The sequence below is a fragment of the Numida meleagris genome, chromosome 22 (assembly GCF_002078875.1).
Source record: "Numida meleagris isolate 19003 breed g44 Domestic line chromosome 22, NumMel1.0, whole genome shotgun sequence".
Classification (NCBI taxonomy): Eukaryota; Metazoa; Chordata; class Aves; order Galliformes; family Numididae; genus Numida; species Numida meleagris.
Genome location: NC_034430.1, coordinates 5,928,307 through 5,942,676, shown reverse-complemented (window position 1 = coordinate 5,942,676; position 14,370 = coordinate 5,928,307). Strand labels below are relative to the sequence as shown.

The 14,370-nt window shown below is 46.6% G+C and overlaps 1 protein-coding gene across 4 annotated transcripts in view; it reads right to left on the bottom strand.

Moving 5' to 3' along the window:
- GRHL3 (grainyhead like transcription factor 3) overlaps positions 4,501 to 14,370 on the bottom strand; it is a 106,655-nt gene continuing 96,785 nt past the window's right edge. For 3 of the 4 annotated variants that reach the window (XM_021375291.1, XM_021375290.1, XM_021375289.1), the window contains exons 7-16: positions 14,211 to 14,322; positions 13,418 to 13,512; positions 11,205 to 11,363; positions 10,372 to 10,450; positions 9,868 to 10,001; positions 8,986 to 9,020; positions 8,217 to 8,305; positions 7,998 to 8,083; positions 6,981 to 7,045; positions 4,501 to 5,371 (exon numbers count right to left, since the gene is read on the bottom strand). In XM_021375291.1, the coding sequence (XP_021230966.1) occupies positions 5,257 to 5,371; positions 6,981 to 7,045; positions 7,998 to 8,083; positions 8,217 to 8,305; positions 8,986 to 9,020; positions 9,868 to 10,001; positions 10,372 to 10,450; positions 11,205 to 11,363; positions 13,418 to 13,512; positions 14,211 to 14,322 (969 nt within the window). In that variant the 3' untranslated portion in view covers positions 4,501 to 5,256. The remainder of the gene's footprint in view (positions 5,372 to 6,980; positions 7,046 to 7,997; positions 8,084 to 8,216; positions 8,306 to 8,985; positions 9,021 to 9,867; positions 10,002 to 10,371; positions 10,451 to 11,204; positions 11,364 to 13,417; positions 13,513 to 14,210; positions 14,323 to 14,370) is intronic. The other variant, XM_021375292.1, reaches the window with a different exon arrangement.

The window sequence follows — 14,370 nt, the reverse complement described above, 5'->3', positions numbered from 1 at the left end:
TTGGCTAACTGTTCCAGGCACAAGTAACATTATTTTCAGTCGGACTCATATTTCTTGCCCTGTTGTTTTTTGTTTTTTTTTCCTAAGATTTTAAACTCCTTCTAGGAGGTTGAAGAAGGGCTGGAAAAGCAGTCGATAGCAATACTGCTATCATTTCTAGCAGGTGAGCTCACCCAACTGCAGAATTTGTACCAGCCACAGACAGCACAAGAACATGCCACTGCCATCAGTCTCTCCAGAACCCCTGCAGCAGCACAGAGTGCTATAATGGGCTTCACTGGAGCCACATTCACATCACAACCCAGACTTGCAAGGTACTGTGTCAACACGCCAACTCCCTGAGAGCTGTCCTGCTGACGAAGCAAGGACAAGATTCCCAGCCAGAGTAAGTCGGTCTGTCCCAGTTAAAGGTACAGAGCTAGGCCAGTTTATTCAAGCTGAAGATCTGGCCCAGAATTATTAAGGACAGTTATCAGGCTAATTAAAGAGGAAGGAAATGAACTACAGATAACTTCTGCAGATGATTATTTTCATCAGTGCTTCATGTCAAATTGATTAGAAACCCATGCAATACCATGTTAGCATATGGAAAGGACAAAGATAATCACAGACATAGTCATCCATGTAGTCTTCTCTCTGTTGTTAGAAACAAACAAACAAAACAAATCTCCTTTTCAGCCTGAAAAGTAGGGAAGTATGAAAAGTAGGGAAGAAGATTCCACTGGACCATAACTCCGGTCATGATTTTAGAGGTGACTTTAGCACTGGCCCACAGGAACACGTGGTACATACAAAACTATTCAGTACTAGATCACAAAGAGCAGAACTACAGGAAGGCTGAAATACTTCATAACATTTGGTGACTGATGTAAAGCATCATCTTTATTAAAGGCTGGTTATTCACCCGGCATTGATGCCTGGCCCAGTAGGAACCATTGTCTCCATGTTTCCAGGAAACTTGATGATTCCTCACACAAGAGTCACAGTCAAACTTACAATCAAGACAACCCTCAGCATATCAAAGCGAGTCCAAAGCCTGTGCACACCAAGTGTTAGCACCAAACTTCAGTTCTGTAGGGACACTGCAGCAGATAACAGAACATTCACACGGGTGGAGGGTTTTAGCACTCATCTCAGCAGTCGGAAAGTTTATACAAATCCAAGGAATTTGTCAGGATAAAGGTGAGAGAAGGGGTTGGAGGGAACCCCTCACTAACATCATTAAAAGCTTTCCACATTGTGAAACAGATGCAAACAGAGTTTCAGTTTCCTGTGTCATTGCTCACCTCTGATACCCAACAGCCAGGGCATTTCCGAGCATACTGTGTGGGTGTCCTAACAAAACACAGGATGCTGTTTTTCCCTTCACAGCAATGGAGAACCATGCCACACACTGAGATCCTCAGCTGCTTGTTTGATGACACAAGGAATGAATAAGCATGAATAAAGTACAAATGAGCAGGAGAGCCCTCCACCCAGCATGGTGGACACCAGAGCTCTTGCAAAATGTAGCTCACATATTGCCACATTTCTCTTTTTTTTAATGCATCTCTGCCACTGCAGGTGCTTATTCACCCAGAGCACTTGGGAAGTATTCTTTCATCTGTGAACAGAAGCGGGTCCCAGTGCTGCAAGCAGCAGAACCTGCACACCAGAGCCAAGTTCCTCAAACAGGACTGCTTTCAAACTCTGCAAAGCACATGCTAACTCACAGTAAGCAGTGCTATCCTCAGCCTGATAGTGCAGCAGCTGATTTGCGGTACATAGTGCTGTACATTGGAAGATGATCATTAGCTGCAGTTGACTTAAAAGCTTCTAATTTCCTTGATGTTGAATAATTGCTACAACTAATGGGAGTTGCAAAAAGCTCCTCTTGGTACTCTGATCTGATAAACTGAAAGAGAGGTGCTGCAGGCTGACCATGCCCATAAAAACGTTGCCCTTAGAAGGGAGTATTTTCTTATCAGGATCTAAATATATGAAAACAACAGTGCAGACAAATCCTACACTTCTGCTGTGCGCTCATTCAAGGGATGGACACTTGGGCTTGTCACACAGCATCAGGCTTTGGTGCACAACACCTGCACAGAGTGCACATCATACCTCCGTGGTGCAAGTTGCAGGCATGTCTGCACAGACACCCTCCACCACATATCCCAGTACATTTTACAAGCCTTTTTGTGCATTTCTGACTGAAATCAGCACCAACCAGCTGCTGACTGTCCAGAGCAGACACTGCTCCAGAGGAAGCTTCTCTCATTTATCAGTGTAGGGCCTTTGCAAAACACAAGTGGGTTCATACTTTCACACGACCTTTGTTCACTTAGAGGTGAACTGCTTTCTTCACTCGTATCTTAATCTTCAAAAGGAACTGGTGGGCTCCAGGCAAAGAGTCAAGAATGCTTTCACATATTTGGGAGCTCTGCTTTACGCAATCTCTACAGCAACTCACCTTTGCTGGAAGGGATACTGAGGCAGTCAGCAAAACACCCACCCTCCCTGTGATGGCAGGGGGCAGTGACTGTACTTGTTCTGACACTGGCATGAATCAAGCAGCCTTTCTCTGCACGCAGCACAGTTACCATGATTAAACACCTGACAAATTGAGGCTAACCTAGAACCTGCACCGGAAAAGTATGTGTATCTTTGCCACCTTCCCACAAAGTCTCAGAGGAAGTCATCTGAATAGTGCAGATGAGCTCAGCTCCTGTCTAGGCAGCTCTCACCCTGCAAAACTTAGGACAGTCTTGTAGCTAGCGTGAAGTGCACCCTTGTACAATCCAGCAAAACTTGTCATTGTGCTGGGAGCCCTGTTACCAGCAACACAGCTTTTGCTGTTTTTAATTAGAAGTAATATTACCGGAGTCCACAGAGTTAGACTTGCATGACCGTGGGGAGAATCATGTGGGTGACAGTGACTTTGTTTATACCAGCAGGGAGTTAACTCAGAAACTCAGATGTTTAGTGCAACTAATCTAGGGATTAGCTGTCAGCAAGAGCCCATGGCATTGCATACACACCAGGAAAAAAAATCCCCCAACAACTCAAACAACTAAAACCAACAAAGTTGTCTGCAGTCCTTCTAAATCCGTACTGCTCCCTCTGAAGGTGTGGAAAGCACTGTGTTTCCCCCCCTCCGAGTACCCTCTTGTCTCACATGCTCCCCTCCCACAAGCAGCAATAGACCTCTGCTCTTACCTCGTCTCACAGACTGGCAGGTTCCAATCCACCTACAGCAACGAGCCACGGGGGTGCCCAGCACAAGCAGTCATGCTGCAAAGGTCTTCCCAAGAGGAGCAGAGCCTGTCCCTCCCCCTGCTCCACGGGCTGGGATGCTGAGGGAGACCTGTTGGCTTTGCAGTCATCTGTTCCAAGTGTTGTGGGATTCTTGGTGTGTCTGGTTTTTTATGTTGATATTTTTTAACTCAAGCTGAAATTTGGCTGTAGCAGGACTGTAGGTAAGCATAGCCCTGCAGAACTGACACTGAATGAGAGAAGTCCTGCTGAAGATGGAGCTTGTGATATGAAGATGGAGGAGTGCAGAGTGCTGAGAGAGATCATAAGTGGCAGATAAGCCTTTGGACTTACCTGAATTTCATCTCAGAGGCCCTCCTCTTCACGATAACAACAGTTAAGTAATCCAAAATTCACCAGGCTGACACATTTCAACATCTCAAAACCCCCTTCCCCATGGGAATAGAGCTCCTCTCTCTTCTGCGATTGTAGGACTCACACTCCTTTTGCTTTGACACAAATTTTTTTGATGGGAAAAGCAGAGGATTAAACAGAAAAGGGAAGAAGAAAGTTCTCACTTTTCAGTCATTTAAGGATTAATGAGAAAATTGAGGCCTCCCCTTCCTGTTTTTGTTTTTTTTTTTAAACCTATGAGGCAGCTGCAGACCATTTTTAGCACAGGAGACCCAGATGTGGAGGCATAGTGCTTAGGAGGCAGCAGGTGTGAGGAGTTTGGGCAGCACAGCGCAGGTGGAGGAAGGTATGCAACTGCTACCCATAACACTGCCCTGCTCAGAGGATTGACACCGGGATGCTCATATGAGCAGAAGTAAAACAGGGCAATGCTTTTTTTTTTTTTTTTTTTTTTTTTTTTAACACTTGCTTAAAATTTCAGCAAACCTATGAAATGTAACCCCTTGGAGCTTTTCCCTCTCCATCAGAGGGATGTGTCCAGGACTGCTTGGTTTCCTCCACCTGCCTGCAGCACCACAGCAGTGTGTGAGCAGCCACCGACAGAACCAGGAGGGAGAGCAGAGCCTGTCTTGCAAAAGGGGAGGGAGGGTTCAGGAGGAATCCAGGTGCAGACCTGCATGTACCAAGGGAGCTGAGGCTGTTTAGAATGACAGACTTCTTGTGCTGTTAAAAAACACGTGGTGCAAAACCCACCTGGAGTCCTTTCTGTGCCTCTGAGGTCCTCTCCCTGCCCTGGCTCCTCTCCGGCCCTTCCTGACTCAGACCTCCAGAGCGGAGTTAAAATGGTTTGTGTTCTGTCTTTGAACCTTTATTACTATGGAATATCCAAAACAACAAAACCAACAACACAGTTACAAAAGGAATTCACGGAGAAATGTGAAGCAGCCTATGTTTGAAATGCTCTGTGTCACCGTACGGAGTCAAATATAAAACAATGTATATTTATACACATATCAAATATAAAAGGAACAAGACATCAGAAATGTATAAACGGGCTATGGAGGCCTTGGTGGTATTTACAGAGAGATGGTGGTGGAAGACAGGGGAGCAGGCAGTGTCCGTTCAACAGTGAGTTTTAAACATATCTGTGAAAGTCTCTGCGGACAGAGAAGCTCAGAGCTGGGATCAGCCCTACTGGAAATGGTTGGAGGCTTCTGTGGGACTGACGGGCTGAGAGAAAGTCAGAGCCCCCGGCTGGATCGGCTATGGGCTGAGGCAGATGGCGAGCAGAGACTGTCCTCACTGCTGCCCAGACCCAGCAGCCACACTGATGTAGCTGCACCTTCCCAGCTTGGAAACAGAAGGTTGGGCCCGTTTCCAAAAGGGAATAAAATAAAATAAAATACCAATAATAATCTCAATAGAGAGAAGTTCTGTGTTCACTTCAGTAACAGATCTTCTAGGCTGTCTCTGGCCCAGCGCTGTGAGGGCCCCCCCTGAGGTCAGTGTTTTCAAGTAGAGGCAATGAGGTGGGACACTGGGCTGAGCTCTCTTGGGTCAAACGTGCCGGCTGGTAAAGAAGTCCCAGTAAGTGCTGACTGTGGCTCCTTATAGCTCCTTGAGGATGACCTGGATCTTGTCCTCCGCTTCCACCATGTCCAGGAGAAAGGCCATGTGGTTGCTGTAGTGCTGGATGATGTTGTTGTCCATGTTGACCAGGATCCTACAGGACAAGGAGAGTAGCTGGATCAGACATGGTGTGTTGCAAAGCTCGAGGTGCAGCTTAACCTGGAGGGTTTGACAGCACCACATGCTCTAGGTCGCCACTCATAATCGCACCACAGACAAAGCCTCATGGCACAGGGCAGCCCACTCCATGCAAAGTTCATGTTAAAAATGGCCTCCGCTGCCCCATTACCAATCAGTTCTGTGTTACCACAGCACAGAGAAACTTCTGCTTCTCCCCTCCCCACCTTGCAGCTGCCTACAAGCCTCACTTTAGCTCTGGGAACAAATAGGTCCCATGGGAGATCAAGTCATAGTGACACCAAGTGAGCTGGAAGATCCCATCCAGGGAGCTTTAGGACCTTCTCATCTCAAGTAACCAGAAACTGAATGAAAAAGCAGAACTTTGGACCAATCCTCAGCTTCCCCAGGCCTCTGCTCCTCCGCGTTTTTATGTGGAGCACCACTCTGCGGGCTGTGCTAGCGAGAATGTAGGGCTGCATAATGCAGGACCTGTCATCAGCCTTTCTTTTCTACCTGTCTCTCCCCATGCTCAAACTTGGGATCAGAGCCAGCAACAATGAGTTCATCTCCCAGGCAGTCACTGGTGCTTGCAAAGCCTGATTGTATATCGCTTGCTCTGCAAGAAGGACTCTGGATTTAGCTTTATGGAAATAACTTGGGAATTTATGAGCCTTTCTCCTTCCAACAGCTGGAGGGAGAACTCGCTGTCAGAGAGGGGAATGACCCAGGAGGAGTTCTTCAGTCCAGAAAACATTTCTGAAAGTAGCACCTGGCCCTACATCAAGACTGCTGCCCTCCACAGAAGATTCAGCAGTTGGTCCTCTGCTCATGCAAGACAACACCACTCCTCTCAGCCACGTATGTGGTCCATATTGACCAGTCAAAAATAAAGATCACGTTGGAATGACTTGAGAAACCATTTCACATTTACTGCAAACCTCTGTCCACGCCCTGAGGAGCTGTGCTCGTCCCCCCAACAACACTTGACGGGTGTCCGTAGTGGGACCTGCACTGCTGCACTTGAGCTGCATGAAAGCCCCATGTGTGCAGGAGGGCCTGATCCACCTCCCAGAGTCAGCGTGGAGTTTCCTGCTGACCTCCTTGGTCTGGGGATGGGATGGGGAAGCTGGGAATCGGCACTCCTCTTTTAGAGCTCCCGGTCATCTACTGGGGCTTTTACTTAACGGGTATGATCTCTCTCTGAGGCAAGGACGCTCAGGTGTTCAGTTTGAAGAGGCAAAGATTTATGCATCTCTGATGACAGTAAGATAAGTGCTCTAAAACCTCAGCCTTTCAGACGGAGACACAAGGGGTCACCCGTTAAACTCCCAAAACATTCCTCCTTTGTCCATCTGCCTTTCCCTGGGAGCCTTTACACTCCATACAAATATAATACAAACAACCACTATCCCAAACCTTTAAAGCCCCAAAACATTTGAGTTTTATATGTTCCAAATACCGCAGACCTCACATGGCTTTCCTTTTTATTATCTTGTTAAAATCCTATTTCAGCCTATGGCAGTGTACCAAAGAGAATGGGGTTGTAGAGGCACAGCATAAAAGCAGATGAGAGATTAGCTTACCCTCTTTTGCATTTTTTGTAGACTTTATAAATGCTTTCTTCAGGCAGCCCGTATTTTTCTGAAATCTGTAAGTGAAAACACAGCAATTCTTGGTACTTGTAAAATGAAATTCCTACGATAAACATCAAAGATAACACTGAGCCAAAGGTATTTGGCAGCAAAGGATTCCCCCTCCTTTTTACTCAAGAAAAAAAGGCCGAAGCAATGATTTGAACAGGACAATTTGAACATGGTTCTGTCTGGTGCTGGGCTGATGGGAGCCATGTAGTTTTCTCACAAGTGTTTTCAGTAGTGGCTTTTGACCCTCTGTGGTAAGGTATGAGGGAGGGAAAAGATGGCAAAGAATCTTCTGAATCCTCTGAGTCGTCTGCGCTGACAATTTTCAGACTCTATTTTTAAAAGTTTGTAAAAACCAACAAAGCCTGAAGTGCTATCGTAAAGCTGTCCCCAGTCCAGGAGTTTATTGTTTGTTTTCTTCCTAGTAATCCCCAGAGAGAGGCAGGTTATCAGGGATGCTGCTGATGGTCATCGCAGAAATACGGCTGTGTGCTCCCCAAATACCGTGCAGGGAATTCCAGAACAAGGCCAGGGCTGCCTTCACATTGCACATACATGGCCAGAGCATGGGAAGGGAGTTTTACAATAGAATTTGCTGTCACAAGATGAGACTTACATGATGCTCTGAACAGAACATAGAACTGCAGAATCATTGAGTTGGAGGGGACCCATAGAGGCCATCTGGTCCTACTCCCTGCAATTAACAGGGGCACCCCCAGCTCCATCAGTGCTCAGAGCCTCATCCACCTTGCCATACGGTGTGTTTTTCCTCTCTGTGGCACACCGCATAACAAGGATCTGTGGGTAGACTTCACTTGTCCTCACAATTTCCATTTCCATTCTCAAAAGAAAGCAAACACGAGATATAAACAGCCTTACATCCACTTTCCTATATGCCAAGTGCCAGCACCCTATGATCTGCGGTTTGTTCATATGCCACCATTTTTGGGAAACACTCACAGCCGTTCTGAGGCCCTGGAGATCCGGTGTCTTCAACATGAGAGCATCAAACACTTCCTCTGACTCCCTCCTCACGTACAACAGCACTGAAACAGATAAAGCACGGCACTGAGTCAAGGCTCTTCACAGAGTGATGTGGCCTCACATGCTTCATGATCCAGAGCTACTTTAGTCCAAAGAAACACCACATCCAAGAAGAGTTCCCACCCGAAGGGTTACCTCTCTGTGGATCTTCTTCCTTGGTTTGCTTCGGAGGTACTGGGTCAAACTCATCTGTGAATGAGGCCCCACTTCGCTTTAGGGGCAGCCTGAGAGAGAGGAACACAGTGCTCACAGAACAATAGCAGCAAACAAAACAATGGTAGCAGTTCAACTTTTGATTGAACAACCGATTATCCCAACAAACATCCAGCAATTAAAAATCAGTTCTGTAATTACAGCCACAGATTATCTCAGGATCTGCAGCTTCCTGCCTAACGCATACAAGGACGTCAGTGAATGCAGGCAGTGGTTTTGGTACCACATAATTAAAAAAGCGTCTTCTACCTCCATGTCCTCATTACTCTGTTGGTATCACCAGACAGTGGATCGACCCAAGGGGTAAATCCCTGCTTCTCCCCACACTAAGCTCATTAAAAGTGTGATTTCTACTTCATTCCAGTTTCTTTTATAGCAGTGAAAGGGTGATGTGAACACTTCAGTGATCATTCTGTGATCATTTTTTTTTTGCTTCTTTTTAAATTTGGTCTCAGTAAGAGCAGTGGCCAGACTCCTGGCGGAGGGGCTCACTGACAGGGAGGAAATTGGTGTCCTCTTAGTACCTTCTAAGCCAAACTTTAACACATACTTTGACACTCAAGGGCTTCGGGGAGACACTGTGCTGTTATTTTACACCTACAGATATGTACTAGAGATACTAATCCACCATAATATGCCCAAAGAAATAGAACAGCTGATGGATGGAAAATACAAACTGCTGCATTCTTACCTGTTTGCAGAGTTGGGAACAGCAGGAGGAAGAGCCTTGAAACAGAAAGGAAACATTGATCATTTCGTTTGTGGTGTTGGAAAACAATGAAGCTGGTGGGGAACACAGGGGCATGTTCTTAATGTGATTCCCCTTCTCCCAGTCCATCCATTTTTCCTTGAGAACGCTATTAAACATATAGATGGGCATCTTGGATTAAATGAAAACTGACATAAAGAACTCTCTAGATTCCCCTCCTCTGCCTAGAAGAGACCCGAACACATATCTAACTACACCAACAAGCAGCTCAAATTCCATAACCTGCTTGGGATCGAGGACAAACTGTTCCTCAGCGAGGTCTTTGGTTGCACACTAGATTCTTCCAGTACCTGTTTTTGCTATGATGCATCAGTACAGCAGCCACTACAGTGCTGTCACAGGTGGCTTTTCTCCCTTTTTTTGACAAACTGAGACAGCTGTTTCATGAGGAAATGGTGATGAGCTCTGGAGGAGGCTGTGTCTAGGATGTCTCAGGCTCAAGGGCAGATAGAAGGGCAGAGGAGCAGTGAGAGATGTCTCCTGCACGGGGACATATGTGGCTATATTTTTCTACAGTTTACTTTCTGCCAATATTTCTCCCGCAAGTCTCGTCCTCTGTGGCTCCAGATGATATGTGTAAACCACAGGAATATCTACAAGGAACCTGGAAAGGTTCTGCCCATCACTGCTGCATGTCATCTAAGCCACTCCCAACAGCTGCATCTTCAAGTTCACATTTTCACAGAAGAGCTGTGGTTTGGTTTTCTTTTTTTACATAATACAAGTCATGTGGGGGGTCTGATCAGGCTGGAAATGGTGGAGGTGATGAGAGCAACAGGTTGGCTGTTTTTTAAAGGGACTTACCGTGCCACATCTCTGCTGGTTTGAAAAATGGAGGTTGGGGATGAACAGGACTGGCTTGGTTTCGAGGTCAGTCTCTGGCCTCAGGAATGTGATTTCATTCCCTCTGAAGCCAGAGAGCAAACAGCCTTTCAGACCTACAGATGGAAAGTACAGTTCACTTCAGTCCAGACATTTAAGAGGTGACTACAGGCAGAGTAGGGAAGTGCCTGCCCAGCATCTCGCAACAGAAATACTAGAAAATGGATGGATCCCAACAGACCCAGGTCTTCAGGGCCTGCCCACTACCATCTCCTCCAGAATGGCTCCCTTCCATGACCCCATGGCAATTCAGAAGGGTTGGTTAGTATCAATAATGGGCTGTGAGAGTCTTGGCAGGAGGAGACCTGAATGACAAGTTGTTTCTGAATGGGGCTGATTTCAACAGGCATGGCAATAATCAGAGCCACATCTCATGGAAGTTAACAGAGAGGCCGCCACGGATCAGGTGACAAACATCACACTAACCATTGTTATTGGAGTCCAGGCATTTTCCTTTCCTTCTGAACTGTTTCCGTTCATCATCTCTCATTTTCCTTTCTGCTCCCTGTGGGAAACATGAGGCAAAAATCAGGGCACTGATAGTTTTAATGTAACACTGGCAGTAGAGGGTTTACTGACAAGAACATGAAGGTGAATCACAGAATGGCTGAGGCCATTCAGTTCCAAGCCTTGCCATGGGCTGGGTGCTCCCACCAACTCAGGTTGCCAGGGCCCCATCCCACCTGGCCTTGAGCACCTCCAGGGATGGGGGCACCCACAGCTCTGGGCAGCAGTGTCAGTGCCTCATCACCCTAAGGGCAGCCTTTATTAAAAATGATCACCTCAGAGACCTCCTAAAGGCCATCCAGAAAGAGGAGAGAACTGAACTTTCTCATCTTTGTAATCATTAAAAAAAAAAAAAAAAAAAAAACCCACAACTTTTTAGAAATGAAAAATGAGGACAAAAATAGCTGTGAGAAACACTTCCATAGGAAGATGTCTGAGGCTGAGGAAGAACCTCAGAGGAGATTCTCATCTCTTCTACTATTTAAAAACATGTCAGAATTGGAGAATTAATTACAAGGTACAATCCCACATAGGCCTGAAATAGAGAAAACTTTCTTAAGTCTCTGTTCTGTAAAGGTCTTGGTGGTACAAGACACATCGTGGCTGCCCTGTCTTGCTCAACCAAGTGTGCTGAGCTGCCAGTGCCCCTCCGCACTGCCTGCTGCACTGCTTGGCCTCTCACAACCTCTCTGTTTCACCTCCTGGAGTTTAACGTTTCTCTCAGCCAAGCTGGTGGAAGAGCAGTGTTGTACCTTATCACAGAATATCTTGATCTGGCAGACAGCACGGTGTACCAGCTGGCTGGTCCCACTGCCATAGTCGTAAGTGTCGATCTGGAGGTTCAGCGGGACACCTTTCACTCCTTTCTGTGAGGAGAAGTCGGTGCTCAGGCAATTCACCCCAATAAACACCTGCAAATAGGAACAGAATTGGCTACAGCTTGTTGGCACTGAAAACATCCTCAAACATCCATCAGAAGTTTGATGGAACAAAAGGAGCTCACGAGACAAACCTCAATGTTCCCAGCCTTCGCTGTGCATGTGGGCTATGGTTCCCCACCTTAGCACAGTTGTGGGTCATTTCTAACTACATGCTCCCCCATCACCCACAGCAGCTCTCCAGGGGAAAGAGTTTTGAACGGACAGCTCATCCTTTATCACACCGCGCTGTTATGTCCCCAGTTGTCTCCTGCTCTCTGTTACCACTTGAGCCATCCACTCCCCTCAGTTTACGGAATCATAGAATCCGTAGAGTTGGAAGGGATCTCTGAAGGCCACCTAGTCCAAATTCCCTGCAATGAACAGGGACACCACAGCTAGATCAGGTCGCCCAGGGCCTTATCCAGCCTTGCCTTGAAAGTCTCCAGGGACGGGGCATCAACCACATCACTAGACAACCTGTTCCAGTGCCTCACCACCCTCACTGTAAAAGGTTTTTTCCTTATATCTAACCTAAATCTACCCTCTTTGAGCTAGAAACCATTTCCCCTTGTTCTATCAGCACAGACCCTGCTAAAAAGTCTGTCCCCTTCCTTCAGACCAGAAGCAAACTCTGTCCGGGGACGTTCTTGCTGATATTTCTGCTCTTTCAGCTGAACAAGTGACCTTCAGACAGCAATGCCCTGGAGGAAGGGAGAAGGTCTAGGCTTCATCTTTCAAGAATCACAAATCACTGTTGTTTGCCAAACAAATGTTCCTCCTCTGCTGGTCTCCTTGGTCACTAGTATGGAATCAGTTACCTCCAGTGGGAACTTATGAAGAAAAGCTGTACACAGGTAATCCACATTATATCTCCAAATTACCAACTCACTTGCGTGACCCTGAAATTTCCCCTGAACTCCTTGGGAACAGATTTGCAGCTGCTGAAGCTCACACAGCTCCCTCCACAGGGCTTTGGCTGAGGATTTCAGCCTTGAAATCTAGCATCAGATCTACTCAATATCTACAGACAGAAAAGAAACCACTTCTCTGTAGTGTGAAGTTTAGTTGCAAGAACAGAAGTAACAGGTAGCTCTGAGGACCCAGACACCAGCCCCCCCACACACAGTGGCTCCCAGCGCAGCTCTCTGAAGTCTCACCCCTACTAGCCCCAGGCCAGTACGTGTACAGAGTTTCTGCTAAGAGTTAAATCCAGTTTTGCTGAGGTGCCCCTGAGGGCTTGCCACATACCTGACATATTTCCATTTCTGACAACTTTGCCTTGAAGACATTTGTTAACCTCTTGGGTTGTAAAAGACTAAGGTCGCCTTTGGGCTAAAAGAAGGGCTTAATGAGATTCCAAAGCAAACCAGAGTTTTCCCAAGCTACCAGTTTCAGGGAGACAGAATTTATGCTTTTCTTTTTTTTTTTTTCTTAGCTCTTTCATCTTTTTTTTTAATATGCTTCTTTCAATCTGCACTGGAAAGCAAAGCATTAACAAGAGACAAAGAGATGCAGAAGAGACAGCAGAGCTCTTTCTCTTTGTAGGACAGATGTTGATATAAGCTTTGCAGATTTTAAGGTTAAAAGGGATCTTGTGACCTGCTCGGCTCCCTTCCACATCACACAACTCAGAAAAGGGTGGTCAGTCACTTCTGCATCAAAACTCTGCCTTGAAAGGAAGGTCCTTGTTCCCTGAGCTGCAGTTTATTTAAATAGGCTTCACCCATATGTGAGTAGAGCCCTGATCACTGCCTGCTGCAAAGGGCTTTATTCAGAGTTATCCATAAGCAGCAAAAAAAACATCACTGAGCCAGTCTCAGGTGTAGCCAGAATGTTTACTAGCTAACAGCAATGCTTAAACACACAGAGAAGCACTGTGTCCTTCCCTGCTGTCCTAGCAGATAAACGCTACCTGGGGCCGCTGGCATAATGTTGTTTGGATTTGAAACTCTGTCTTTCACTTGAGAACGAGAGAGTGGATGGTCATGGCTGTGCTGTTAGAAAGGCCTAGGGTTTCCCATTTCCCCTCCATAAGCAGATTGTACCTTTGCTTCTTCGTGGATGTTCCACACAAAGGACAGCGCATTGTAGGCTAACTCCTCGATGTTCTGAACTGTGTTGAAATTTTCTTTACAGTCAGCTGAAATGCAATGAAGAAGCAGCTTATACCCTGCCTGCAGAACTGTTTGCATTCCCTGGGCTTTCCACACCCCGAAAGTCTTCCTCTCACTGGCTGACCACTGCTTAAACCTTAGCATGTATCCGTAAGGCCAGAAATGACCCAACGTCCTGGCTGGCGACTGCTATTTGTGCAGTGATTTTATACAAAGTCAACGTTCATTGGTTCTAAATTTGAACGACCACGTGTCTTGCTCTGAGCCATGTTGTGCTCAGCAAGGTGCTACCCCTACCCCTAACCCTAACCCTACCCCAGCCTTTGGCCCAGCACAACGTGCTATAAACCCTGTGTGCCAGCAGTGGAGAAGGACAAGCAGTACCAAAGCCTTTCCTAACTCAGACTCCCAGACTCCAAGAGGCCAAAGGTCACATCTCTAAGAGCCACAAGAGTTCAGCAGTTTTTGCTCCTCAGACTGAGGCTCTTCTCTGATGTATTTTGGGCTCCTTGTGCACATCCCAACACCTGGCAAACAACAGCTTAAATCCTGGAGGACAGTTCATCAGACAGAAAGGATCTGAAGCCAGCAGATCAGCCTACTCCCCACTGCTTCCCCACAGGCCAGAGTTTTGAGCTGCAGCAGTGTTATTGTGTATTGGAAATGCAGTAAACTGGCGCTAGAAGCTGTCAACCCAACCCAGCCGTCACAGCCATGCTCATACCAACGTCAATGACTCTCTGCTTGGCTGTGGGCTGGCGAGAATGCCAGTGCTTCCAGAACTTGAGCTGCTCTGTCGGAATCTTCTCGTTGTCAAAAACAATCATCACAACACTCTGTAACACAGTGAGAATATTCCGCATCAGTACAAAGAGCAGGCTCAT